The 26,967-nt window shown below is 36.7% G+C and overlaps 2 protein-coding genes across 4 annotated transcripts in view; one reads left to right on the top strand and one right to left on the bottom strand.

The window, feature by feature from the left end:
* The first annotated feature begins 1,771 nt into the window (after window positions 1–1,771).
* LOC109111406 (G1/S-specific cyclin-E2-like) lies at window positions 1,772–18,142 on the top strand. 2 transcript variants are annotated; one of them, XM_042744889.1, is made up of 12 exons: window positions 1,772–1,879; window positions 2,470–2,546; window positions 2,870–2,933; window positions 3,073–3,117; window positions 3,682–3,784; window positions 6,151–6,285; window positions 10,091–10,237; window positions 10,703–10,798; window positions 11,262–11,396; window positions 11,482–11,593; window positions 16,812–16,969; window positions 17,150–18,142. In XM_042744889.1, the coding sequence occupies exons 5-12, from the start codon at window positions 3,716–3,718 to the stop codon at window positions 17,231–17,233; spliced, it is 936 nt and encodes a 311-aa protein (XP_042600823.1). In that variant the 5' UTR covers window positions 1,772–1,879; window positions 2,470–2,546; window positions 2,870–2,933; window positions 3,073–3,117; window positions 3,682–3,715; the 3' UTR covers window positions 17,234–18,142. The 2 variants fall into 2 exon arrangements, with proteins under 2 accessions (XP_042600823.1, XP_042600824.1); XM_042744890.1 differs by lacking the exon at window positions 3,073–3,117.
* LOC109112120 (integrator complex subunit 8-like) overlaps window positions 17,757–26,967 on the bottom strand; it is a 22,081-nt gene continuing 12,870 nt past the window's right edge. For both annotated transcript variants that reach the window (XM_042744887.1, XM_042744888.1), the window contains exons 13-28: window positions 25,833–26,008; window positions 25,586–25,716; window positions 23,204–23,314; window positions 22,099–22,303; window positions 21,416–21,537; window positions 20,991–21,175; window positions 20,752–20,785; window positions 20,594–20,653; window positions 20,342–20,403; window positions 20,094–20,212; window positions 18,893–18,996; window positions 18,698–18,748; window positions 18,547–18,620; window positions 18,397–18,461; window positions 18,190–18,233; window positions 17,757–17,936 (exon numbers count right to left, since the gene is read on the bottom strand). In XM_042744887.1, the coding sequence (XP_042600821.1) occupies window positions 17,820–17,936; window positions 18,190–18,233; window positions 18,397–18,461; window positions 18,547–18,620; window positions 18,698–18,748; window positions 18,893–18,996; window positions 20,094–20,212; window positions 20,342–20,403; window positions 20,594–20,653; window positions 20,752–20,785; window positions 20,991–21,175; window positions 21,416–21,537; window positions 22,099–22,303; window positions 23,204–23,314; window positions 25,586–25,716; window positions 25,833–26,008 (1,660 nt within the window). In that variant the 3' untranslated portion in view covers window positions 17,757–17,819. The remainder of the gene's footprint in view (window positions 17,937–18,189; window positions 18,234–18,396; window positions 18,462–18,546; window positions 18,621–18,697; window positions 18,749–18,892; window positions 18,997–20,093; window positions 20,213–20,341; window positions 20,404–20,593; window positions 20,654–20,751; window positions 20,786–20,990; window positions 21,176–21,415; window positions 21,538–22,098; window positions 22,304–23,203; window positions 23,315–25,585; window positions 25,717–25,832; window positions 26,009–26,967) is intronic.

The raw sequence follows: 26,967 nt of genomic DNA, 5'->3' as shown, positions 1-26,967 counted from the left end.
TGTTATGTTAAATTGCAATGACAGGCTATTTCACAAAATTACAGTTTTTTCTTTATTTTATCAAATTTTTAATTATCTTTTCACATCTTATTTTTTATTATCTGTGTGTTGTTGTTTTCTCAGTGTTCTGGAAACTTGTGACACTAAAACAAATTCCTTGTATGTGCAAACATACTTGACAATAAAGCTCTTTCTGACTCAGATTTGCGTGTGTGTAATAGCTATACAGTAGGCCTACTACAGTACAGATGGAAATGCTTATTTTTCAATTAAAGATAACTTATAGAATTAATGGGCTGCTTTGGGTGCTTGACACTTCATTGGTCGTTTTGTTGTTTAAGAATGATATTCAAGGTTAAGAGTACGCTGTAAGTTATTTAAATATAAATTGTTTCATCTAGGTATTTAACAACATTACATATATTAAAGAAAGATGACTTTCCTTATTGATTATGTCTTCCCTCAGGTAAAATGCACGTTTTCTTGCATGGCTGGATGTTGGAATCATTCTCCCAAACTTATTAGCTGAAGTCGAAACGCGGACGTTAAAAAACCTAACTCCGTTAGCGCGAGTCGAGCTCGCTGTGAAGCGGGAGCAGAGGATTCCGCTTAGTCTTAAAGCCTCCCTCGAACAGCTATGCTCACAAATCAAACACTTGACAAAAAAAGAATGATTGATTCTCAGCTTAGAGTTTGGTATTCGTATGGTCTAGGTGGTCATACGGCATATGCCTTAAATACGGGACAACTGCGTTCCATACAGCGTTCATAATGCTTCTTTGATGCCTTAAATACATAAAATTTGATGCCTTAATTAGCTTTTTTTATTCATCCATTAACAAATTGCCAACAAAACATTTACAAAGCTATAAAAAAAACTCATCTACACAAAATATGTGATAAAAATCCCAAACTTTCATAAATAAGAGCTCAAATTTATAGCTAGCTTACCTCTTATAGTTAGCCTCTGTTAGCTCACGGTTGTGATGCTAACGGACTTATTCCCATGACACTGAACCATTTCTGTAAAGTAAATATTCAACAGAAGCGTGTATTTAAGAAAGTGTCAGGAAAAGTTGTATGTATTATTTGTGTAATTTTAGGGACTAAACTTACCTGAAAGCAGTAAAAACATCAGTGAGAGACGGAGAGATTTCCTACTTGTCAGCTGTGTTGCCACTCCGTTTCCATGGTAACTCCCTCCACAGTTTAAATGCGCGTCGAATGTTCAACGCGCGCGCCCATCAAACACATTACACAGCGTTTACATAGTACATAAAATTATAAACTTGTCCTGACACTTGATAACATATTGTTTAAGTTGATAGTAGGCCTAAATAGAATTAGAATATAGGATCTATATAATATAATATAATATAATATAATATAATATAATATAATATAATAATAGCTTTCAAAACGGTAAACATAGTCTAGAAACAAAATGCATTGCTGCACTGCAAAAACACATTGATTAAAAGTTATTTGAGGCATGAATATAATGTAACACACACACGTAACATATGTATTTTTAAAATAGATTTTCAAAATATATTTCAATATATTTAACAGTGCTTCACATATATGTGAATATATTACCTTTCCGTATGGGATGGCTGGAAATCGAAAGACTAAACAATTCTTTAAAATGGATGTTTCAAATATTGAAGCTAAATATTCATAGATATTTAATTATAGCTATGAATATGCAAATAAGTGACGTGTGCTTGTTCCTATGAAAAAACGGCCCAAAATAACAAATGTAGTCAAACAGGAAAAGTGGAGCACAGAAGTGCGCGAGGATCACACGCACGAGCGCATGCGCGCGCGCTCACGAGCCTTGGCGCCGGCGCGAGACTCAGAAAACTAACTTGCTCCGGTAAGAAGTGCGATGTCATTTTTACAAACTCATTATTTGTATTTAAATATACAGTGCATGCATTTTGTGGTCGTGCAGCAGCTCTCGAATACACCGACTTTAGTACTTATTTTTTATTTATACAATTGCACTCCAGCTTTGTTTAGTTCTAACATTATAATTTAATTTACTGTTAGCTTTACATAATATTTAGCTAAATTATGTCTTGTATGGGCAATGCTAACAGGCTAAAGTTGTGGAGGACAGTTTTGAATTAAGAAATAACCTCATATAAAATATGAACATGACTTTGTCATTCAGAATTATAAACTTATGTGTCATGCATTTATAATTCATTAGATATTTACTAAACTCGCACGTCCCATGCAGCCAGATAGTAATTTATCGCGCAGTAGTATTGATAGATAAAACACATCCAACTGCGATTAAATGTTTATGGTTGTTAGTAAAGTGACTATATATGACTTTAGACCTGAGCGTGATGCAAGTTATTTTTGTTGTCGAACACTGGCGGTGCATTTGCTGTATTATTTTCCCGGAAACAGATTTATCATGAAATCAAATAATGCAGCATGATATTTCCATGATAGGCCATCTGCTTCTGAAGAAGGCAAGAGACATAAGAACTTGCATCTTACTTGCATACGAAGATAATGGCCAGAAGAAGGTAAGAACAGTGTTATTACTGTGATTTTAGTGTAACTACAGTTGTGTTTGCTGTCATAGCAGACTTCCATAGCTTTTTACTGTTTTTATACTCATCATAGAGATCATAATATTTTCTATTCCCAGAGACACAAGCATAACCCTGACACAAACCATTCATATTACCAGTTTTACCTTTTCTTTGCGATATTATTGTGTATGTTTATTAAGCTATTATGACCATTGGCTACTTCCCGTAATATTGGTAATTCCAGGTTTATCATGTTTGTGGGAACATTTGGTAGCATAACCTGACCAATTTTCTTCTCTCCCTGTGTCTTTTAGTGGATGCCGGCAAGCTAGATCTGTGAATGGAAACACACACAAGATAGCAAGAGTAAAGAAAGAGGTAAGTACAGTATATGTTTTTTTTGTTTATTTCGTATTTGGTCAGTGTGTATGTGTTACTGTTTGTGCATGTTTGTCATTCAGTTGTAATGTTTGACTATTATTATTATTATTTATTAATTTTTTTTTTTTTTTTGCAGTGCAACAAGAGGAGAAAATCAATAAAAAAGTTAAATCACTCTCAGGTATTTCATATAAATAAAATACATGTACAGTGGCCTCAAAAAGTATTTGAAAATATGAGTCACAATTAAAAATGTCAGAATGCTATTGCATTATATACAAAACAATAAGCAAGTGTCATCTGCAGACAAAATGCAACAGGAACTTTCCTCATAAATAATTTCACTTTTCTGAGCATGGTGTTTCTGTGATTTTTATTGGATGTATTACGTTGGTTCTCCTTAAGTTCACAAGTTGTAGCAGAGGAACCACAGATGAAGATCATCACAACAACAACATACAGTTTCAACATTTTTCATTTTCAACATTACGTCTATTTTATCATTTCAGATTTAACAAACATTTTGTTTGACAAGTGCTTATTTTTCAGACACAACTTTTGTATCTAATGCAATGACACTCAGACTTATTTAGGTGCAAATTACAGTTACGTACTTGTTAAGACACTGTAGGTAGTCTGTAGGTAAGATCAGTGATGTTATGAATAAATTGTGCATTTGTCTAATGTGTAGTACATGGTTTCATCTTTATATTTTGATATTTATGTAAATGTGTTGTCTGTTCAGAATGTTAGGAGGCAGATTAATCTGAGCAGCGTGAATGAAGTTGTGTCTGACTCGTCTGATCAAACTCCAGATGCACAGTCATCTCCACTGCCAACACTCAGGTGTGTTCCTGTAGTGAAATTACATTGTGACCACATTGTGTGTGAAATTCATCACAGAACAACTGCAAACTGACAGAGAGGCAGAAGTAGCATTACATGGCATCGTACGCACAGAAGGCACATGCTGCTATGCTCAGAGGAACATCTGATTTTCAGTGGACTGTGGCATGTGCCACTAAAAATTGCGGAGCATTATACAAAGTTTTGTGCCACCTCTAGTAGTGACTGACGCACAAGGAGTTTTTAAGCATTTGAGATCGTAATAGAATCGGCTAAAACACAGCTCTTCCATCTTTATTTGACCCTCTAATTTTAGCACTCTCTATTCTATTCTATTCTATTCTATTCTATTCTAATTCTATTAAAAAACGTGTCCCTTTTAGACTTGCACTTTATTCATTTACTAACTGTCTTGTTTTCCTACAAAAAAAATACTAAGACTAGCTCTCTATTCTTTTTGTATTCTGTTTTCTTTTTATTTATTATATATTTTTTTAAATCCTTGCTACATGTACTGCATTAAGCTAACTGAGACTTGTCACAGCGCTTGTATATCATTGCTCTTTTGTTAGTTTTGATTGCTTCCATTGACCTCATTTGTAGGTCGCTTTGGATAAAAGTGTCTGCTAAATGACTAAATGTAAATGTAATAGAGAAATGCCTGTATTTGTCATTGAATCATTCATTCAGGAGATTCCAATAGTGAAACAAGTCTTTATGAATTGAGGCAATGAACATTTTGTCAAAACCACTAGTAAATTATTTTATTACTATTTTTTCTTCAGAATTGTGAGATAATCGTGATCTCTAATTTATATATATATAAAAACATGATTCTCAATTTATCCAGAATGGTGCAGCTCTAGTTTACATGTTGTTTATTGCTGCATATAATAGATATATTATATTATGTAGATATAAAATAGAAGTTTAATTTCATTAATCAACTTCATAAAGTTGATTTCATATTTTTTTTGCATTTTGTGTTTTCAGTTGAATTTAAGACTACTTTCCCCTATATATTTAGTAATTGAGGATTTCTTTAAAAAAAAGTAAAAAAATCTTGTCTCATCTCGTTCTCGTGAACCCAGTCTCGTGTCTCGTCTCGTCTTGTGGGATAAGTGTCTCGTCATACCCCTAGTATTTACTTTTGGAAAATCGTCTGTCATGTTGTTGTTTTTGTTAGTCCTATAATTTCCGTTATTACAGTTTTACTATGTGAAGTGATATGGAACTGTAATGTGGTCGAGAGAGCTGTCTGAAACTACGTTTGCCGTGCATTTCCCTAAAAATAATTGCACGCTCAGAACGTTTGTCAGCCAATCAGATTCAAGCATTCAACGGCCCCATAGTATAAAGAAAAACAAGTTATGCTCAGAGTCCAGAGCCTCGATCATTACATTTCAACAGGCACCTTCCGTGTAGAAACCGCAACGCATCAGAGTGCGGCGCGGGACAACACTTGATGGGCGGGTAGAGAATCGTGTGTGCGGGATGCAAGAGTCTAATATCACACTAGGCTATCTTAACCGTGTCCGAGCGCGTTTGACCCCCAAAGTCCAGTTTCTTTGACTAGTGTGCCGCTCTGAGCGGTAAGAGGGACAGATCTGTAAAGCAATATATTTTGAGAGGGACGTGTTTGTGTCCCAAAGACTCAAAATAATAAACCACAAAATTAACAAAACTTTGCACTTCACTGTGCTGAGCGAGAGTGCCTCTCTGCCATCTTCACGTGCTATCGTAAACTTCCTATTTACCACTTATGAAGCTGTGAGCGCTGCTGCAGTCTCAAATGCTCTCATTGGTTGAGACACATGATGACGCCCATCCCAAGCCAGTACTGATCAACATCCCACCTTCCTGTGACCCATGAATTGTCTGTTTGTGTATTCAGAGCGGGTGAGCAACAGACTTTCATAATAATAAAAACTGTGTTAAACGCATGATAAAATAATTGTCGGCGTTAATCAATTAATGCATTTACATGACAATAACGCGTTAACTTTCCCAGCCCTAATATATATATATATATATATATATATATATATATATATACACATACATACATACTGTATATATGTATGTATTTATGTATATGCATGCGTGTGTGTGTGTGTATATATATATATATATATATATAAATGTTAAAGGGTTAGTTCACCCAAAAATTAAAATTAGCCTGTGTTTTACTCACCCTTGAAGCATCCTAAGTGGATATGGCTTTCTTGTCCCTCCAAGTCTTTCTTGTCCCTCCAAGTCTTTCATTGAGGGTATGAGGATGATTACAGTCATATATTTTTCTGTATCCTGTTTTTTACTGATACATTGTCTGAAGTCTATATTTCTGTTCTGTTTTGTTTTGGGGAAGTGGGGCAGCTCAGAGGACGTTTGGAGGAAAATGCTGAGTAAAGAGAGAAAATACAAACACAGCAAGAGCAGTTTAGACAGACACCCGTCACTGCGGCCCAAAATGAGATCCATGCTGCTCGACTGGCTCATGGAGGTACTGTCACACAATCTGCTCTTCACACTAGATTCCCTTTATAATGTTTCACTGTATAGATTGCCTTAACAACATTGTTGATGTGAGAGTTAGTTATAGACAGTGATAATAACTTTGTTTAGTCCGCTTTATATATTAGGTGGCCTTAACTACTATGCACTTACATTTAAATGAATCCATTGATACAGTGCACTTATTGTGTACATACATGTTTTTACATTGTAATATATATATATATATATATATAAAGACCTGCATGATATAACAACTGTAATTAATTTCTGTAATGTACATGTATAATTACACCTTTACCCACCGTTAAACCTACCCATACCACCAAACCTGTCCCTACTCTTATACAGTATATCCCACCTCAATAGCAGCAGAAGTGTTTTGCAATACAATATGAACACAATAAATACACTGTACCTATATAATACAAACCCGATTCCAAAAAAGTTGGGATACTGTACAAATTGTGAATAAAAACAGAATGCAATGATGTGGAAGTTTTTTATTCAGAATACAACATAGATGACATATCAAATGTTTAAACTGAGAAAATGTATAATTTTAAGGAAAAATAAGTTGATGGCATCAACACATCTCAAAAAAGTTGGGGCAAGGCCATGTTTACCACTGTGTGGCATCCCCTCTTCTGTTTATAACAGTCTGCAAACGTCTGGGGACTGAGGAGACAAGTTGCTCAAGTTTAGGAATAGGAATGTTGTCCCATTCTTGTCTAATACAGGCTTCTAGTTGCTCAACTGTCTTAGGTCTTCTTTTTCTCATCTTCCACTTTATGATGCACCAAATGTTTTCTATGGGTGAAAGATCTGGACTTCAGGCTGGCCATTTCAGTATCCGGATCCTTCTTCTACGCAGCCATGATGTTGTAATTGATGCAGTATGTGGTCTGGCATTGTCATGTTGGAAAATGCAAGGTCTTCCCTGAAAGAGACGACGTCTGGATGGGAACATATGTTGTTCTAGAACTTGGATACACCTTTCAGCATTGATGGTGCCTTTCCAGATGTGTAAGCTGCCCATGCCACACTCACTCATGCAACCCCATACCATCAGAGATGCAGGCTTCTGAACTGAGCGCTGATAACAACTTGGGTTGTCCTTGCCCTCTTTAGTCCGAATGACATGGCGTCCCAGTTTTCCAAAAAGAACTTCAAATTTTGATTCGTCTGACCACAGAACAGTTTTCCACGTTGCCACAGTCCATTTTAAATGAGCCCTGGCCCAGAGAAAACGCCTGCGCTTCTGGATCATGTTTAGATATGGCTTCTTTTTTGACTTATAGAGTTTTAGCCAGCAACGGCGAATGGCACGGTGGATTGTGTTCAACGACAATGTTTTCTGGAAGTATTTCGGAGCCCATGTTGTGATTTCCATTACAGTAGCATTCCTGTATGTGATGCAGTGCCGTCTAAGGGCCCGAAGATCACAGGCATCCAGTATGTTTTTCCGGCCTTGACCCTTACGCACAGAGATTGTTCCAGATTCTCTGAATCTTTGGATGATATTATGCACTGTAGATGATGATAACTTCAAACTCTTTGCAATTTTTCTCTGAGAAACTCCTTTCTGATATTGCTCCACTATTTTTCGCCGCAACATTGGGGGAATTGGTGATCCTCTGCCCATCTTGACTTCTGAGAGACACTGCCGCTCTGAGAGGCTCTTTTTATACCCAAGCATGTTGCCAATTGACCTAATAAGTTGCAAATTGGTCCTCTAGCTGTTCCTTATATGTACATTTAACTTTTCCGGCCTCTTATTGCTACCTGTCCCAACTTTTTTGGAATGTGTAGCTCTCATGAAATCCAAAATGAGCCAATATTTGGCATGACATTTCAAAATGTCTCACTTTCAACATTTGATATGTTATCTATATTCTATTGTGAATAAAAGCAGGTTATGTTCCAGGGTTAGTTCACTTCAGCGCTATCAGTGCATGCATGATCAGCGCATGATCTACTGACGAGCCTTCAGTAGGCATTACAGATAGCGCACAACATTATATAATATTAGAATATGTAATATAGCCTATTTTATATATATATATTTGTATGATATGATAATGATAAAGCGCTAATATAAGTAATAAATATTTCTTATTTAAAAAATACTTGAGTTACTCGACTGCTCGTGGTTCATGCTACTGTAAATGAAAAGACATGAATAGTTCTTATCAATAAATGTGTATATATATATAATTCATAGACTTATGCAACAATTACATATGTAAATTGTCAAAACTTTATAATTATGACATTACATATTTAAATTTTCATGTAACAGCCAGTATTTGTATCTGTATTTGTATCCGTTACAATCGCAAAAATTTTCACATTCGGATACAACGTCGTACAGTTACTTGATAAGACCGTTATGACTATCTTATCTTTTTTCATAGTTATCACTGAACAAGTATGTTGTGTTAAACTAAAATAATTATTAATTTCTAAAATAATATTTATCGTGCAAGCAGAGAGATGTCATGACAAACGTTTAGTGATCATTTGAACACGACTGAATTAATTCAGTGCGCCCATTTTCATTACGCAGACCTCTTTAAGCAAGTCTTTTTGTGAACTTAACTAAACAAATGTGCATGTGCCACACAAACCAGCAAAAAATAAAGATGCAAACATGTAGGCCAAATAGAAAATGTATCTGTATCTAAGCTGATTATTAGTCTACTCTTGAGAGAGAACTGGTTTGGTTGTTGAGAGACTGAGACACGCAACGCAGCTGTTTGATTGGTGAGTGCGCTGTGCTTATTCCATTCATTCATTTCATATCGTAGCCTAAGGTTTAAATCATTGCCTTTTAAATATATAATAGAACGCATATGATGTATTATTATAGGTGATATTACTCTTGCAAAGCTCTGATTTCTGAGAGATGCACGGAGAGGCAACAGCAATGTGGCGTTTGATTTGAACTCTTTTCATTCATAAAGTTTACATTCATTCACTTCACTTCACACTATTGCATGTCTTTAGAGGTCTGTGTATACTATTGCGCTGATCACCTGGCTCAGCTGTTATCTAGCAAACACCAGACTGTGCCAGCCTCAGCCGAATATTCATGCAGAATTATTCCTTGTCTGTTATTCGTTTTTGAAGCCATTATCCGTGCCATTCCGATGGTAGTCTGCTTCGGGCACACCCCTAATTATTACATTACATATTATAATTTTTCATGCAACATAGAAGGGGAGGAGCATGTGAACATATTCGTTCAGACAGTAGTTCCTAGGATACTTGAATATAGTTCACCACATTTCTATTCAGTTCATAAACTGGCAGATGAGACCAAAAACAAAATAGTCACTAATGAATAGATGTGGGAAGCACGCGTGCCTGTTAAGCAAATTATACAGATGTGTATTAGAGGTAAAAGTGGCCCTGACTTCACAGACACAAACATCCTGGGCTTGAATTATTCTAACAGCCATATTCAAGATTATTGGGTGGATGTACTGCAATGCATATTCACGATTAAGTTATTAATGTCTAAGTGTGTCTTAAAATAGTTATACATTTCTCTTTCCCACTGTCTGCCTGCTACGCTTCTCTACTAACCAACTTTGGGCGATTTTAAAGAGCATGCTCATAAAAAGATACCTAATCTATAGCAATGAGGTCAACCACCTAGACTAATCGCTCGTTAAAGCAAAAAAAACTAAAAGCATCACAAGATGATTCACTAATTGACTAGTCAACTAGAGTCGATAACTGGTTGTGGAAAAATATATTTAAATTCTTTGTCTTTTCTCTCTCTTTAGGTATGTGAATCGTACACACTTCACAGACAGACCTTCTACCTGGCTCAGGACTTCTTTGACAGGTACATGTTGTCCCAGAGTGACGTGCAGAAGGATCAACTGCAGCTCATAGGAATCACGGCTCTGTTCATCTCCTCCAAAATAGAGGTATACAAGTGTTTAAAAACTGTCTGCTCGATATAAACGATGAACATCACATTACACTTGAAATTGTATTACATCTGGTCAACATTAAATTATTTGTAACACATAAGCAGTCTGACATCAGTGCAAAAACAGCTTCACGTTGAACACTAGAGAAAAAACAAAAACATTATATTATATCATATCATAAGGCTAATTAGGTGAGCTGTGCTCAAAGGTCAAAACACCTGTAACTGTATGGCAGCTGAATTCAGTATTAACCAGGGATGAGATTTTTTTATATATATACTTAAAACAATGTATTTACTTTTTTTAATCTCATGCCTGATTAATGTACAAGTTGTGATGTTAACCAATGCATAGTGTGTCAAAAATAAATAGGTCTAATTTTTTTTAATCTACACTTGAGTCACTGTCTGCATACGAAATAAATCACTGCAAAACACTGCATGTTCCTTGTTCTTATAGGAAATATATCCTCCAAAAATCACTGAGTTGGCTTTTGTGTCTGACGGAGCGTGTCTGGAGGAGGAGATCCTGCAGATGGAGCTGATCATGTTGAAGGTGTGGACAGAGAAATCATTTCTGGTTCTGCTGACGGGAGAGAGAGAGGGTGCAAAAATCATTACAGAAATTCATGAATCAGTTTCATCAATAAAATGTCAAAACATTGATAAATAGATAAAAAAGCAACATATGTTGAAAACAATATATACAATTTAGCATGTGATTACACTGAAATGGATAAAATTGGGCTTCAGATTTTTTTTATTTGTCTGTTGCATTTTATACATCTTTATTTTTATAATTTTTTGGCAAATCTCATTCAGATTACATACTTTTTTTTTTATTTATATATATATATATTTTTTTTCAAACAATTATTTACTTGCACGAATGTCCCCTACTTTTACTCAGTATAGAAAGCTGAAAACTGGGAGCATAAAAAAAAAAAAAAATGAGAAAGTATTTACCTTTTTGTTGTGGATATGTGTGTTGTTTAAACATGTCTTTATGTACTCAACAGGCGCTGAACTGGGATCTTTGTCCGGAGACTGTGCTCTCGTGGATAAAACTCTACATTCAGATCGCATCGCTCTATGACGTTACCAATCTATTAGAGCCTCAGTTTTCTCAGGAAACCTACATTCAGATCACACAGGTACACACACTTTTCCCACACCATTATAAACTATTACATTATAAAATCTTGAAAATTTTAATATGCTTTTTTGTGTTTGTTTTAGCTTTTAGATTTGTGCATCCTTGATATCAACTCTTTGGACTTTAAATATGGAGTCTTAGCAGCGGCTGCTTTTAGCCACTTTATGTCAACTGATGTCGTCCAAAAAGTATCGGGTAAGATTTTAATTAGCAAGGTCTACTGTTATATAACCTCCTCATGTTTCTAAAGCTGTTAGCTAGTGTAATTTTTTTGATCATCTAAACCAATTTGAAGCAGCTAAATATGCATGTGCCCACATTGTGTGCAGGGTGTAAACCAGGGTTCCTCAATAGGCGGCCCGAGAGAGAAAAAATTTGGCCCGCGCTAATTTCAAATAATGTGCCATGAAAATTCAAATGCAGCATCAAAAAGCTACATTAACTTACATTGTGTCTACACACTGGACGCGAGCGGCGTGACGAAATAAAACACAATAGAACCCATTATAATCATTATAACACTGGATGCAGCGCGACATGACAAATCTTCGACAGTAAACTGCTGACTCATTCTATTAATAACATACTGACACAACGTTCAAATGATTTGCAATGCTTTGTGTACAGTGTACAGGTGCTGGTCATATAATTAGAATATCATCAAAAAGTTGATTTATTTCACTAATTCCATTCAAAAAGTGAAACTTGTATATTATATTCATTCATTACACACAGACTGATATATTTAAAATGTTTATTTCTTTTAATTTTGATGATTATAACTGACAACTAAGGAATCATCCCAAATTCAGTATCTCAGAAAAATTTTAATATTACTTAACCCTCTGGAGTCTAAGGGTATTTTTGGGGCCTGGAGAAGTTTTGTCATGCCCTGACATTTGTGCTTTTTTTCAGTTTCTTATAAATATCTAAATGGCTGAAGTCTAATCTCACTGTAATCAGCACAAACTAGGCTATAATAATATGTGAGCAGCATGTATGTACATGATTGTGTTTTTGAGAAAAAAAATGTTATGCGTGGTTAGTGAAAAACTAAAAATGTTAAATCACTTGAATAAGGCAATAAAACACATACAGAAAATTGGTTCCCAGATATTTTGAGAACTGGAGCTTGTAGCCTAGATTTTTTTTTTTCTAAATGATGTGAAAATCATCTTGTTTACTCACTTACAGAAAACAATATATTGATTTAAATTTTCTAAGACACTTTTTGTTGGTAAAAAGTCATATGTGAGTAGGCGTCAACTATCATGAATTCACACCTGAGAAGACAAAGGCCTGCATAATGAGCTGCATAATGAGCCATTCAGTCAGCTGTGTCACTGAGAGGGATGAGTTACAAGAAGGAATGTGAGGACAAAATAAATCTATATAATTTTATGTTTGTAGTTTATTTAGAATATATTTAATTATCCCACAACATAATTTAATATTCACTTGTGAGTGCAGTTAAAAACAGTTTATTAGGAAAAATCAAAGCTGACTTTCAAACTGAATTTTTTGCATCATTACTCCAGTCACACAATCCTTCAGAAATCCTTTTAACAATCTTATTTTCTACAAAAAAAACATTTTATTGTTATTATTATCATTATTATCATTATTATTATTATTATTATGATTATTATTATTATTAATGTTGAAAAGAGCTGAGAATATTTTTTTTTTAGGTTTTTTAGGGGGGATAAATTGAAAGAACAGCAATGATTGTTACATTTGTTACAGTTACATTTATTGGTACATTTATATTATTTACATCAAGCTTTTGAATGGTATAGTAGTGTATATTGTTATTGAAACTTCATAATATTTCACTTGATTATACATTTAGTCAGGAATTATAGTTTGGAAAAAGTATTTGGAAAAAGTCTAACTAGTAAAATGTTTACACGTTATGTGAAAACTAGTACAAGTATATAAATCAATAAAAAGAGACTTACTCATGTTTATGATCTCTGCTGAATAAAGTGCTTCATTCTTTTTTCTGAGGAAATCCAAATATCAAATCCTCAACCACATCACATCTTTTTGGGGTGAATTTATGTCTTATTCCTCCCATCGCGAAGCAAACAGTAAAATAATAAAAACTTGAAGAACAGTCTCGCTGCGTTGTCTTCTGTTGTGTGGGCGTATTCAAAAGCCGCGCGCTTCAGTGAAACATTTGAATCTCAAAAACCGCTCGGCGCGGGGGCGTGGTCGCATTAGAAGATAATGAAGTGAGACGTGAAAAACGGACATCGCGTTGTTTTTTCATATGGATTACTTTATCACAGAATATTTGTTTTCAGCAGCACTTGTTTAGTTTAAAAGTAGACATGTCAGGCTTTATATAGATATCTCTCTCATGTCTCTTCGTTGAGTATTCACTGAGTTACAGGTCATTTTAATGACGCATTTGTATCTGAAGATCAGCGCAGACAAAGGCTGCAGACAGCACTCCTTGTTTGTTATCTTTATTTTATAAGTGCACAAAGTTTTGTTGTTATTATGTCTGTATACAAAAAAAAGTAGACCCTTTACAGATTCGATTGATGTATTGCACTTATCTGTACGATCAAAACTGAAAGTGTAATTTAAGTTCTTTTCGGGGTTATCAGGAGAAAATACCCCAAAACGCGTATACGCGTTAATCGACAACTCTCATGTTGCTCCAATACAAAGAAAGGATTTTTAGAAATCTTGGCCAACTGAAAAGTATGAACATGAAAAAGTATGAGCATGTACAGCACTCAATACTTAGTTGGGGCTCCTTTTGCCTGAATTACTGCAGCAATGCGGCGTGGCATGGAGTTGATCAGTCTGTGGCACTGCTCAGGTGTTATTAGAGCCCAGGTTGCTCTGATAGTGGCCTTCAGCTCTTCTGCATTCTTGGGTCTGGCATATCATATCTTCCTCTTCACAATACCCCACAGATTTTCTATGGGGTTAAGGTCAGGCAAGTTTGCTGGCCAATTAAGAACAGGGATACCATGGTCCTTAAACCAGGTACTGGCAGCTTTGGTACTGTGTGCAGGTGCCAAGTCCTGTTGGAAAATGAAATCTGCATCTCCATAAAGTTGGTCAGCAGCAGGAAGCCTGAAGTGATCTAAAACTTCCTGGTATACGGCTTGGACCTTGGACCTCAGAAAACACAGTGGACCAACACCAGCAGATGACATGGCACCCCAAACCATCACTGATTGTGGAAACTTTACACTTGACCTCAAGCAACGTGGATTGTGTGCCTCTCCTCTCTTCCTCCAGACTCTGGGACCCTGATTTCCAAAGGAAATGTAAAACTTACTTTCATCAGAGAACATAACTTTAGATCACTCAGCAGAAGTCCAGTCCTTTTTGAAGCGAGACGCTTCTGACGCTGTCTGTTGTTCAAGAGTGGCTTGACACAAGGAATGCTGAAACCCATGTCTTGCATACATCTGTGCGTCGTGGTTCTTGAAGCACTGACTCCAGCTGCAGTCCACACTTTGTGAATCTCCCCCACATTTTTGAATGGGTTTTGTTTCACAATCCTCTCCAGGGTGCGGTTATCCCTATTGCTTGTACACTTTTTTCTATCACATCTTTTCCTTCCCTTCGCCTCTCTATTAATGTGCTTGGACACAGAGCTCTGTGAACAGCCAGTCTCTTTTGCAATCCCCTTTGTGTCTTGTCCTCCTTGTGCAAGGTGTCAGTGTTCGTCTTTTGGACAACTTTCAAGTCAGCAGACTTCTCCATGATTGTGTAGCCTACAGAACTAGACTGAGAGACCATTTAAAGGCCTTTGCAGGTGTTTTGAGTTAATTAACTTATTAGAGTGTGGCACCTGGTGTCTTCAATATTGAACCTTTTCACAATATTCTAATTTTCTGAGATACTGAATTTGGGATTTTCCTTAGTTGTCAGTTATAATCATCAAAATTAAAAGAAATAAACATTTGAAATATATCAGTCTGTGTGTAATGAAAGAATATGATATACAAGTTTCACTTTTTGAATGGAATTAGTGAAATAAATCAACTTTTTGATGATATTCTAATTATATGACCAGCACCTGCACACAGTGCCAAAGCTACCAGTACCTGGTTTAAGGACCATGGTATCCCTGTTCTTAATTGGCCAGCAAACTCGCCTGACCTTAACCCCATAAAAAAAATCTGTGGGGTATTGTGAAGAGGAAGATATGATATGCCAGACCCAAGAATGCAGAAGAGCTGAAGGCCACTATCAGAGCAACCTGGGCTCTCATAACACCTGAGCAGTGCCACAGACTGATCGACTCCATGCCATGCCGCATTGCTGCAGTAATTCAGGCAAAAGGAGCCCCAACTAAGTATTGAGTGCTGTACATGCTCATACTTTTCATATTCATACTTTTCAGTTGGCCAAGATTTCTAAAAGTCCTTTCTTTGTATTGGTCTTAAGCAATATTCTAATTTTCTGAGATACTGAATTTGGGATTTTCCTTAGTTGTCAGTTATAATCATCAAAATTAAAAGAAATAAACATTTTAAATATATCAGTCTGTGTGTAATGAATGAATATAATATACAAGTTTCACTTTTTGAATGGAATTAGTGAACTTTTTGATGATATTCTAATTATATGACCTATAATTCTATATATATAGTTCATTGGCCCTTGGCTTGGTATTGTTGGCAAAATTCTGCTCTCAGCGAAAACTAATTTAGGAACACATTACATTTGGGGGAAGTCGTGGCCTAGTGGTTAGAGAGTTTGACTCCTAACCCTAAGGTTGTGGGTTCGAGTCTTGTTCTAGCAATACCATGACTGAGGTGCCCTTGAGCAAGGCACCGAGCCCCCAACTGCTCCCCGGGCACCGCAGCATAAATGAATGCCCACTGCTCCAGGTGTGTGTTCACTGCTGTGTGTGTGCACTTTGGATGGGTTAAATGCAGAGCACGAATTCTGAGTATGGATCACCATACTTTGCTGTATGTCATGTCACTTTCACTTTTATTTACATTGTCATTTAGCAGGCGCTTTTATCCAAAGCGACTTACAAATAAAGACAATAGAAGCAATTAAAATCAACAAAAGAGCAATGAAACAAGCAATTTAACATTAAAGACAACAGTAAAAGAACTGCATAATGTAGTGTCAAACTAGCCAGTGTCATACCCTTTCCATAAGGATTTTCCTGTGTGTTTTTATTACAGGGTTTTTTAGTTCATGAGTAAAATAAGGTCTGGTAACATAACTTAGTGATACTTGGACGTTTGGTTGTACACATAAAGGGCACACATTCTCATGGCAAACATACATTTTAAAAAATAACTGCATCAAAATTTGCATTGTATTTATGTAGTTTATATTACTGAGCAAAGCATAAAGAGTAGTAGTTTTGAGCATGTGTCTCAGTGTAGATCAGACGAAGTGTTTGTCCTCCACACAGGACTGAAGTGGGAGGCCATTGAGACCTGTGTGAACTGGATGGCTCCTTTCGTGGAGATCACGATGTGTTATGAGAGCGCAAGGCTGAGAGAATTTGTTCAAGTGCCGTCTGAGGACAGACACAACATTCAGACACACGTGGACTACCTCTGCATGCTGGTGAGTCTAGTGCTTAACTAATATTAATCATTGAGATCAGAGCAATCGACGGATGTGGAAGTTCAGAAGTGGAATGAGGAACATTTATGAGCATGTTGTGCTCATTTGGTTCTGCGGTGGCATTGTTTCAGCCAGGTGCATTTAACCGTTTTTTAATCGATGTCATGTTCTCATTTACAGAAAGAGGCTCAGGAGAAGCAGTTAAAAAGCCTGGAGCCCTTGTTCCCACCAACACCACCCAGCAGCGCTGAGAAACCCAGCTAACACTAGTGTTCAATCAGCAGGACCAGTGTACTGTGATTTTTACTGTCACTCTAGTTCTAGACTTTATCTCGAGCTCAGGTCATTAAATGTAATATGTACTGTGTGCACAGGGCTTAAACTGCTATTTAAGTAACAAAATAGACTTCAAGAAACAGCACTGTTTTATTTTCTGAATAGGCAACTTATAGGATTCCCTGTGATTATTATATTTCTCTTATAAATATAGTGCAAAAAATAAGAGCAGGCCTCAGTATTGCTAGTGTAGTATTTTTGTACATTTTCTATTTTCTATTTTTATTTTTTTCTGGAGTTCAAATGATGACTTCCTAAAATGTGATTCATGAAAATATAAAATTTCCTGTCAGCCCAATGTTCTTTATTATACAGCATTGTGTTCATTTGTATATAGAATGTAAGAAGTTTACGTTTGCTCATTTCAACTTTACCAAAGGCATTAAATTGTGCATTTGTATGTATACATATGTATACCTTTGTATTTTTTAAAAATAGGACACAACATAAATTAGCATAGGCATATTTATTTGAAAATAAGTAAAAAAAAAAAAAACACTCTTTTGGAATGAAATTAAAAGTAGAGTTTAGCCAAGGCCTGTAGGAATTTCTTCTTCCTTTTTTGCGCTGCAAGCTGCAGGACTTCCTCTGGATTACTGGAGTTTAACTCTGTCTGTCCGATGGCCTTGATCTGTGTTCAAAGAGATTAACCGTCATTAGCTTCACATCTATGTACTGAGCTAATTTAGTTTCATTTGTGATGGCTAATAGTTCCATCTGAAAATTAAGCAACTTTTGTACAAATCTTGCTTTGAAACTGCACTGAAATTAAATATTGGTACATATTGTTAGATTGCATTTCTGCAGTATCTGCAATAAATGTCTTGAGACACTCAATGTAGCGTAACTGATTCTTGAATCAACAGATAAATGGTTCAGCTTACCGCAACTTGTCTTTTGTCACTCTCTCCTCGTTTATGATGAATGTCTAAAGGCAAAAGTTATGGTAAAACAATGGATGGAGAACATCAGATGTGCTGAATAAAGGCTTATTCAAATCTTTTTATTAATACATTTGCAAAAGTAGAGCTCAAGACTGATAACAGCGGACTCGTGCTGGTCTGAGATTGGGTCTTCTTTAAAAAGGATACATGTCAGATATTCCAGTATCGTCACATCCCAGATGTAATCATAGAACGAATCCATAGAGTCATGACTGATGGAATGGAGAAAAACCCCCATAAGAGATCATTTCTGACTTTGTAAAGCAGGTATTGATGCAGCATGCATTGCGAGTTCACCTGTTTTGCTCTTGTAGAGCTTTGAATGCAGTCATGTAGTCGACTTCCCTCAGAAACTGGCAGAGAACAGCCACCTGCAGAGTGCACACAATAACATCACGAATGACGCAGTGCACTCCTCTGGGATGAGACTCATGAATCGGTTTGTTACCTGAGTGTGACAGTTCAACAGCGAGCAACACTTGATCATTCTCTTCAGGACCTGCAGAAACATTCAGCGCGTGTCAGTCCTGATAGTATCCCAGCGTCACATGATCTCTACAGGACACTTTACTAACAAGCCAAAAGTAGAAATAAAAGCATTTTCTTGATTTGTTCATAAGGTTGTTCTGCAGATTTCCAGAACCTGGTCGGTGTAGACGTCAGGAGGAACCGGTTTAGTGAAGTAATCGGAGCACACGGTCCCTGCCTGCAGGTAATAGTGCATCGCTGCAGAATACTGGTTGGTCACTGAAAGAACAAAGGAAGAAAAAATAAGAGAAAAGTAAAGATGAGTTTAGTACGTAAAAACAAACTGTGGTGCTGTGAATGAAGTTTGTTTTTCACCTGTTACGGCAAATTTTGCAAGTACTGTAAATAGGGCATTCTTTTAGCATTTGGGCCTATTTAAAACTGAAATTTAACCATTAAAAACTATTTTAAAAATATTTTACTTGAAAAAAAAGGGCTTTATTTAAAAAGATTACCAAACAATGCATCTCTATGAACTCATCTCTATGAAATATCGTGCATCTAACAGACTTGGGCCAAGAGTTTTTAATTGTATAAATGTTAAAACATTTATTCAGGAATTAAAGTTTATTTTCTATAGTAGTTACTTTTTTATGAAAACAAAATATTGCGAATATTTGATACTTTTGTATGTTTTAGTTACATCAGACTTTGAGTACATTTAAGTATTATATCATGAATTTTAATTGAATTTTAAGTTGAACCGCTTGCGGCAGGGTACACATCACCAAATGGTAATTAGGCCTCCATATCACATCAAAAATTAATTAGCCTAGCTTACAACTACAACAAAAATAACCACATACATACACACACACGCACTCATAAAGGGATATATAATATTACTATTATTATAGACAATTTAGCATTAACGTCATAAAACTCTGTAAAGCTGCTGCGAAACAATGTTTATTGTTAAAAGTGTTACACAAATCATGTTCCTGAAAAAAAAGCTCAGTGTTGGACCTCTGCAGTATGAGTGATATATACAGGTGCTGGTCATATAATCATATAATTTTGAGTTAATTAGCTGATTAGAATGTGGCACCAGGTGTCTTCAATATTGAACCTTTTCACAATATTCTAATTTACTGAGATACTGAATTTGGGATTTTCCTTAGTTGTCAGTTATAATCATCAAAATTAAAAGAAATAAACATTTGAAATATATCAGTCTGTGTGTAATGAATGAATATAATATACAAGTTTCACTTTTTGAATGGAATTAGTGAAATAAATCAACTTTTGATGATATTCTAATTATATGACCAGCATCTGTACAATATACAATAGATAAATACACAGCTTCAACTTACCAAAGTAAATGTCGGCCTGCGTGCAGAGCCACGACTGATTGTTGGGGTTGAGGCTGAGAGCATAGTTCACCAATTCCTTCAACGTGACCACCACGGCTTCAACATCCACCGACTGTAAACTGCATCAATACCATCATCATCACCATCATCATCAACATCATCAGAACATATGAAACCAAGATTACACCATCATTTACACAGATTTTAACATAGGAGCATTTCTTCATCTAATGGTATTTGTGACGTACTTGGCAAGAGATGAAGGCCATATGGAGATATGCTCAGCTGTCACTTCATTCACTATATCATCCTGAGAAATAAAAAAAAAATCATATGAATAATGACCTGGAATCAATCCACAGAAACAAGATTTTCCCAATTTAATATCTATTCTATTGTTATTGTTCACATACTTGACTAGTTTATTTTAAGTAATTTTACAGTAAACCAAAACACCTACAATCTAGAAAATGTGTTTCCTCTACACTGATAGCACATACCCGTACAATATTGTGCAGCCGCACAAACAAAGAGATGAGCGTTGTCAAAACCAGCGGCTCCTGCAACCCAAAATCATATTGCAGATTAATACTGGAAGCTCTCTGTATGATGCCATAGACTTTTACATAATGCTTTGTACTTTTATTTTTTTACTTACCCGTAGTTTTTTCATAAAAGTCATGAATTTGCTCCTAAAGCACAAACAAAAGAAAATATAACAATGTGTTAACATAACATGGAGAAGTAGATCAAAAAAAAAAAAAGTTCATCATGACAAACTTTGAAGTTGGCTTAAGAAAGCAGACCAGAAAGTTTTAAAAGTTTTTTAAAAATGTTGAAGTCATCTAAGGCAGGTTTTAGAGTTGTATGTTCAATGAAGCGGTCCCTGTGTCTCACCGCGGCAGGATGCCCATCGAGGACTCTCTCTGTTTGAGAAGGCTCACTCGACCGTCACTGGAGCGTTTGTGCTGGCTGGAAACACTGCAGATCTGCACCACCACCTCCCAGAGCTCCTTCGCCGTGCGTCTGCTCTCTTTGGGTCCTGGCAGCTCCTTACAGGTGGACGCTATCAGCTGCCCTAGCTGCATGAACAACAGCACACAAGAAGAGCTGATCTGGAGGGTGTTGGAAATAATCGATTCTCCATCGCATCGAGATTCTCTCTTCAACATTTCAGAGTCAAAAATTAAGAAAATGTGTAAATTATAAAAAAAATATATATTTTGCATTAAGAAAAAGAAACCTATTTTTAAGACCCTTAAGATTTTCACACTATTCACTGCAATGAAGCACAGGCGTGTTTGTGGGGAGAGTGCAGATACCTTTATATACGGGTTGCTGTTGACCAGAGACTGTGGCACCTGCAGCGTCAGATACTCGTTCTCCCTCCAGTTGAGCATGAACACGACACACTCCTCCCCGACGATCTGACGCAGAGGGAGATCTGTGGCCGTGGAGAACATAGTAACGAATTATAGCATCCTACACTAAAATATCAATTCCACTTCATCTGGTTTTATCAAGAATAAGCGCATAAACTCAAAAGTGCTTAATTTATCAAAGAATAAATGCAACCCATTAACTTTTCCTGCACGATTTCATCACATCCTGAGCAGTGTTGCGAAGTAACTAGTTACATGTAATTAAATTATGTAATTTAATTACAAAATAAGGTACACTTTATTTTAAGGTGTCCTTGTTACAGTGTAATTATACATTTAAGTACTGAGTAATATTAATTAACTACATGTACTTACTATATAGTTAGGGTTTAGGGTTACTTGTATTCAATTATGCATAATTTATTGTTATTATAATAGAAAATACCTTAATCTTAATGGTCTAAGTCTAACAACAACTGTGTAGATATTTGATCCAAGGTCAGATTCATTTATTTCTTTGTACAATGTAATTAAATTGCCAGAAGTGAGTGTGAAAGACCTTGCTCCAGTTCATTTTAAGCTAAAAACCATCAGACCTCCTGTATTAACAGCTGACTTAATACCATGTATCCTCATCTCCAGATATCCGCGGACCCTGCTGACCAGGTCAGGTGGAGGTCTCTCCATGTTGCCTTCGGCAGCACCTGCCTCGTGACCTCTGACCTCCATCAACAGCAGCTCGTTGAGCATGACCTGACGCAGCTTAGGAGAAAACTCTGTCACCAGCTCCAGGCACGCTGTGAACAGCTGACGAGCGTGTGCAAAATCCTGCAGCAGCCAAAGAGACCAAAAAAAAAGCTGAATGACAAAATCAAAACTTTTATCATGTGCCGCTTTGTAAAAACAGACTAACATAAAATAAATATTTCCCAGAAATTAATCGCAGCTAAATTAAAATGAACTGCCTCCGTTTTTTAAGTGAATTACAAAAATGTGGCACCAGGAACCACAAGAATGCAAATTATAAAAGTACTTATTTGAAATGAGAAATCGCTGGTTTCTTTTGGAATTAATCTCAGAAAAACACATTACATGTTGTAAAGGAAGTCTTGGATACAGTGCGATGCATTTCTTTAACAGGTAACGCCCCTTTCACTTCTGTTTATCAGAAAATGAATATAAGGATGAAAAATTTAAATTTTTAAAAATACTGGAGCTTTTTTGGTGCAGAGAATTTGCAAAAGTGGTACATTTACATTTATTCACTTGACAGACGCTTCTTTTCAAAGCAACCTACAGCTGAGGAATACAACAAGCAATTTTATGCATTTCAGGGCTTTTGCAGAAAGCATTTCCACAGTTTAAGGGATTAAGTGAAAGCAGTTTAACACATTTGGGTTTCTGTAGTAGGATGCATCTTCAGTGGGCATGTAAGCACATATTCTTACAGATCTTTGAAAAATGTGCATGTGCACAATTACTTTACTTATGATTAGATAACTAAATGATTAGATAACTAAATGATTAGATAACTAAAGTAACGCAAAGGTGTAGGTAAAGCTGTTTATTGATCTAGATGACTGTGTTCCAGGCACATCACTAAAATAGTGCAATCAACATGAACATTGCTTTTGTCCCTTTAGCAGCTTTCTTTCCAAAAAGCCGTCTTTCTGGTGTTAATATACGCATACTGAATCATGTGGAAGTGAGTCTTGCTCAGATACACACCTTTATACTGATGCAGTGCAGACCCTTGGCCATAAGGATGTACACCAGGTCTCGTGTCAGGTTGTCTTTTATTGCTAGTATGACGTTTACATAGTCAACAGGAACCTCCCACTACAGGAAAAAATACAGTTGCAAGAATAAAAAAGAAGTTGCAAATCACAATGTCAACAACTATCCTTTCTTATTTTTGAGAACTGACAAGTTAGAATTAAATAAATAATAATGAAGGTTTTTTGACAGTACATTGAAGCTCTGAAAATAAGTATATATAAACTATAGATCCATCACTGCATTTTTTTCCCAGAAAGACTTTATTTTAAGATTTAACATTTGTTGATGGTCTAAAGTAGGGCTGGACCAGAATATTTGATTATTCAAATATTCCTTCAGTGGGTTGGCATTCGATTTTCAATTCTGAAATTTGAATATTCTTTTTTTTTTTTTAATTCTGGCATCCCCCGCGAAACGGTTCTCATTTGCTTGAATATGAATCACCCATGAGTGAACGTCATGAACATCATGATTCATTTCATCTGGTAAAGAAGACAGACATGCAGAGGACCTCAGCTGTGTGGGAGCACTTTAAATTGAGTGAGGACAAGAAAGACAGTGTGCCAAATATGCGATTTGAAACTGGCCTACCACAACAGAAAGTGAAAGTGAAAGTCGTGACATTTGCCAAGTATGGTAAACCATACTCGGAATTGGTGCTCTGCATTTAACCCATCCAAGTGCACACACACAGCAGTGAGAAGTGAACACACTGTGAACACACACCCGGAGCAGTGGGCAGCTATATATCCAGCGCCCGGGGAGCAACTAGGGGTTCAGTGCCTTGCTCAAGGGCACTTCAGCCATGGGTATTGAGGGTGGAAGAGAGCACTGTTCATTCACTCCCTCCACCTACAACTCCTGCCAGCACCGAGACTCGAACCTGCGACCTTCGGGTTACAAGTCCAAATCTCTAACCATTAGGCCACAGCTGCCCCTGAAATCAAACCAGCACATCAAGTTTGAAAAATCACCTATTTTCTGTAAGCAGTACGCCTATAGTATATTGTATAAAGAAAAAAAAAAAGAAGAAAAATTAGCTGCTTTTATCTGCCATGTTCATCAGTAATTTTAAACATGATAAAAACGTGCGCTTAATTTGCTTGGAAAATACTTGCAAAAAAGGTACAGTAGCCCAGCCTAATAATAATTTGTCTATATTTATTGCTCTTAACAGACCTGTGTGTTTTGTATCACTAGAGCAGTGTCCATTCCCAGAACATATAAGCCCTGCCTGCATGATGCACACCGCTTTCGGTTCGCGCTGTTCTGTAGTTTATTAAAACTTTATTAATTATAACGTGTCGCGTGTCCATAATCCACCAAAATGCGACACCTTGGGTCCACAGCAACACACTTGCCATGCATGAAGTCGACTGGATGAACGGTTCTCGACATAATAAAAATGCAAACGGACAGACAGACACACAGAGATTCCTGCCTTTATTACACCGTGTCTACACCAGATGCGACAGTTGTCGTGTTGCGCCGCGGCACAACAGCTAAAGTCTGTCTACACTGGACGCGACAAAGTGACATTTGAAAATCATCTGAAATTTGTGTCAGTAGGTCATAAATAGAATGCAGCAGCAGTTTACTGTCAGGAATTTGTGTTTAGCCCCCTCCCTCCGAAGCTTTGAATATTCGGTGTTGATCACTACCGTAGCTTCGAAGCTCAAAAAATGGTATTCGGCCCAGCCCTAATCTAAAGCAAAAGAGTTGTAAAAATTCAAAACATACTCATTATTTTATTTTATTACTGCTTTATTTAATCAGAAACACAGTCTAAATGTTATTTGTGTAGTCTAGTTTACTTTTAATTTAATTAGAAGTAGGCCAACAGCGCCCCCTACAGATTAAAACTCCTTACCGAATGGGAGTTAGGACCCGGGGGAGGCTGCCGCTGCACATGCTGTTGACTCTACCATTCACCGAACTGTACGTGCTTTCTCAGTTTAAATGTAGTGATCCAAAAGAGTAAATCTAATCATCATCCAGATAAAACTTTGCTTTAAGAATTAGCCACACTGCTGACGTGATCTAATCGCTAGCACACCCTTAGCACATGTGAGTTAAGGTATTCCTCTTTTTGGCAAGACATATCGGCATAATTTTTCATATCGGGTCAATGCCGATATTTACATTTAAAGCCATTATCGGCCGATTACAATATCAGTCCGATAATATCATGCATTCCTAGCTACAAGTGAGTTTTGGGACTTGGTCTGACACTGCGGACAAAAGCGTTTTTCAAAAATTGCTTAAAGCACCTTTAAAATGAGGCATAATGTTATTAAAATCATAATGTGACCTCTGATGGTCTTTCCTGACCTTGCTATTAACCCTCCAGAAGGGTCGTTCGGCCATCCCATGCAGCTCAATGAGGATTTGTCGGATGTGTCGAGGATCCAGTGACAAAATGAGCTGCTGTTCAAGCTGACTGATATTCACACTGGCAGACGCTGGTGAGAACAAAACACAAACAGCACTTCAACCAACAGCAAGAACAGTTCTCCAGATGACGAAATATTCATATAATTCATATGGTCATGATTAAACGTCTGCCCCCGGGATGTACCTGGTATATCGTAGAATGAGGGCAGTGGTTTGGCACTGAGGTTGACTGTGGCTGAGCTCTTCCTCATCTGCTCCATCAGGATCTTCTTCTCCTCATCTTGAAGAAGTTCCATGAAGAGTTTATGAGATGAGACCATGAAGGCCAGAGAAACATCTTCCAACCTGTTACAAACTGTCCTACAATGAAAACAAGAAAACAAATTAACAGCTATACATCATGGAATCTTTGTAGTATAGTAATTTTAAACAATGATACAATTTAAAGAGCAGGTCAGATGGGTTTTTGAAAAATCTCTCTTTTGCAGTTTATAACGTAGCTATCCTTAAATGAAAACAATCTGCAAAGTTGTTAATCAAAAAAGTGCATGATAAATAAAGATATTGTCTCTCAAAAGAGAGAGTCGGTTCTGAATCGCAGTAACGAGTCATTATAATTTCGACTCTTTTGCCTGTTTGCTTGTACGTCACTGGGTACACATTTGCATAATCCCCGCCTTTAGGTTTCCAGGTAAAGCACGATATTACTGTATTACTGAAGTAGTTCTAAAAATTCGCAGTGAACCTAAGAATATGTCGATTATGGTAGACTGACGTTGTTCTAATTACTTTGTTTAATAATAAAGAATGTAGTGTAGCACACAGACTTTATAATAATTGTGAAACTGCTGTTTATTGTGCTGCACTGCCAGTTACAGGGTTAATGCGGGAGAGATGAGTGATTTCGGCTGGTGCTCCTGTGATACAACTGTTCTGCGTTCTGATTAAAAGTTAAGACAGAGCGTCTTTTGTCTTTCATTCTTCAAACATTACAGTAGACATATTTTGGTTTACAAACTGTTTTGTTTAATCAGTTAGTCACGTTAGCACTCGGCTAACGTATCCACCTAGTGTTCACAGTTTAGCAGCTAAACTGTAGCTGGGGGCACGATTCGCTTGCATAAGTGTTTTTGTATTTTATGTCATTATAAGAACGGATTGATTATATTATTGTTTTATGTAAAGGTGCTTTGTCAATGGTAGCGCTGGCTAACTGGCTCAAGGACTCATCTCTGTGCCAATCACAACAGGTTTGGCCAGCTGACCAATCAGAGCAGAGTAGGCTTGAGGAAGGGAGGGGCTTGCTCCGAACTTGCTTG

Source organism: Cyprinus carpio, chromosome B19 (genome assembly GCF_018340385.1).
Source record: "Cyprinus carpio isolate SPL01 chromosome B19, ASM1834038v1, whole genome shotgun sequence".
Taxonomy (NCBI): Eukaryota; Metazoa; Chordata; class Actinopteri; order Cypriniformes; family Cyprinidae; genus Cyprinus; species Cyprinus carpio.
The sequence above is the reverse complement of the archived record's forward strand: the minus strand, read 5'-3'. Positions and strand labels throughout refer to the sequence as shown.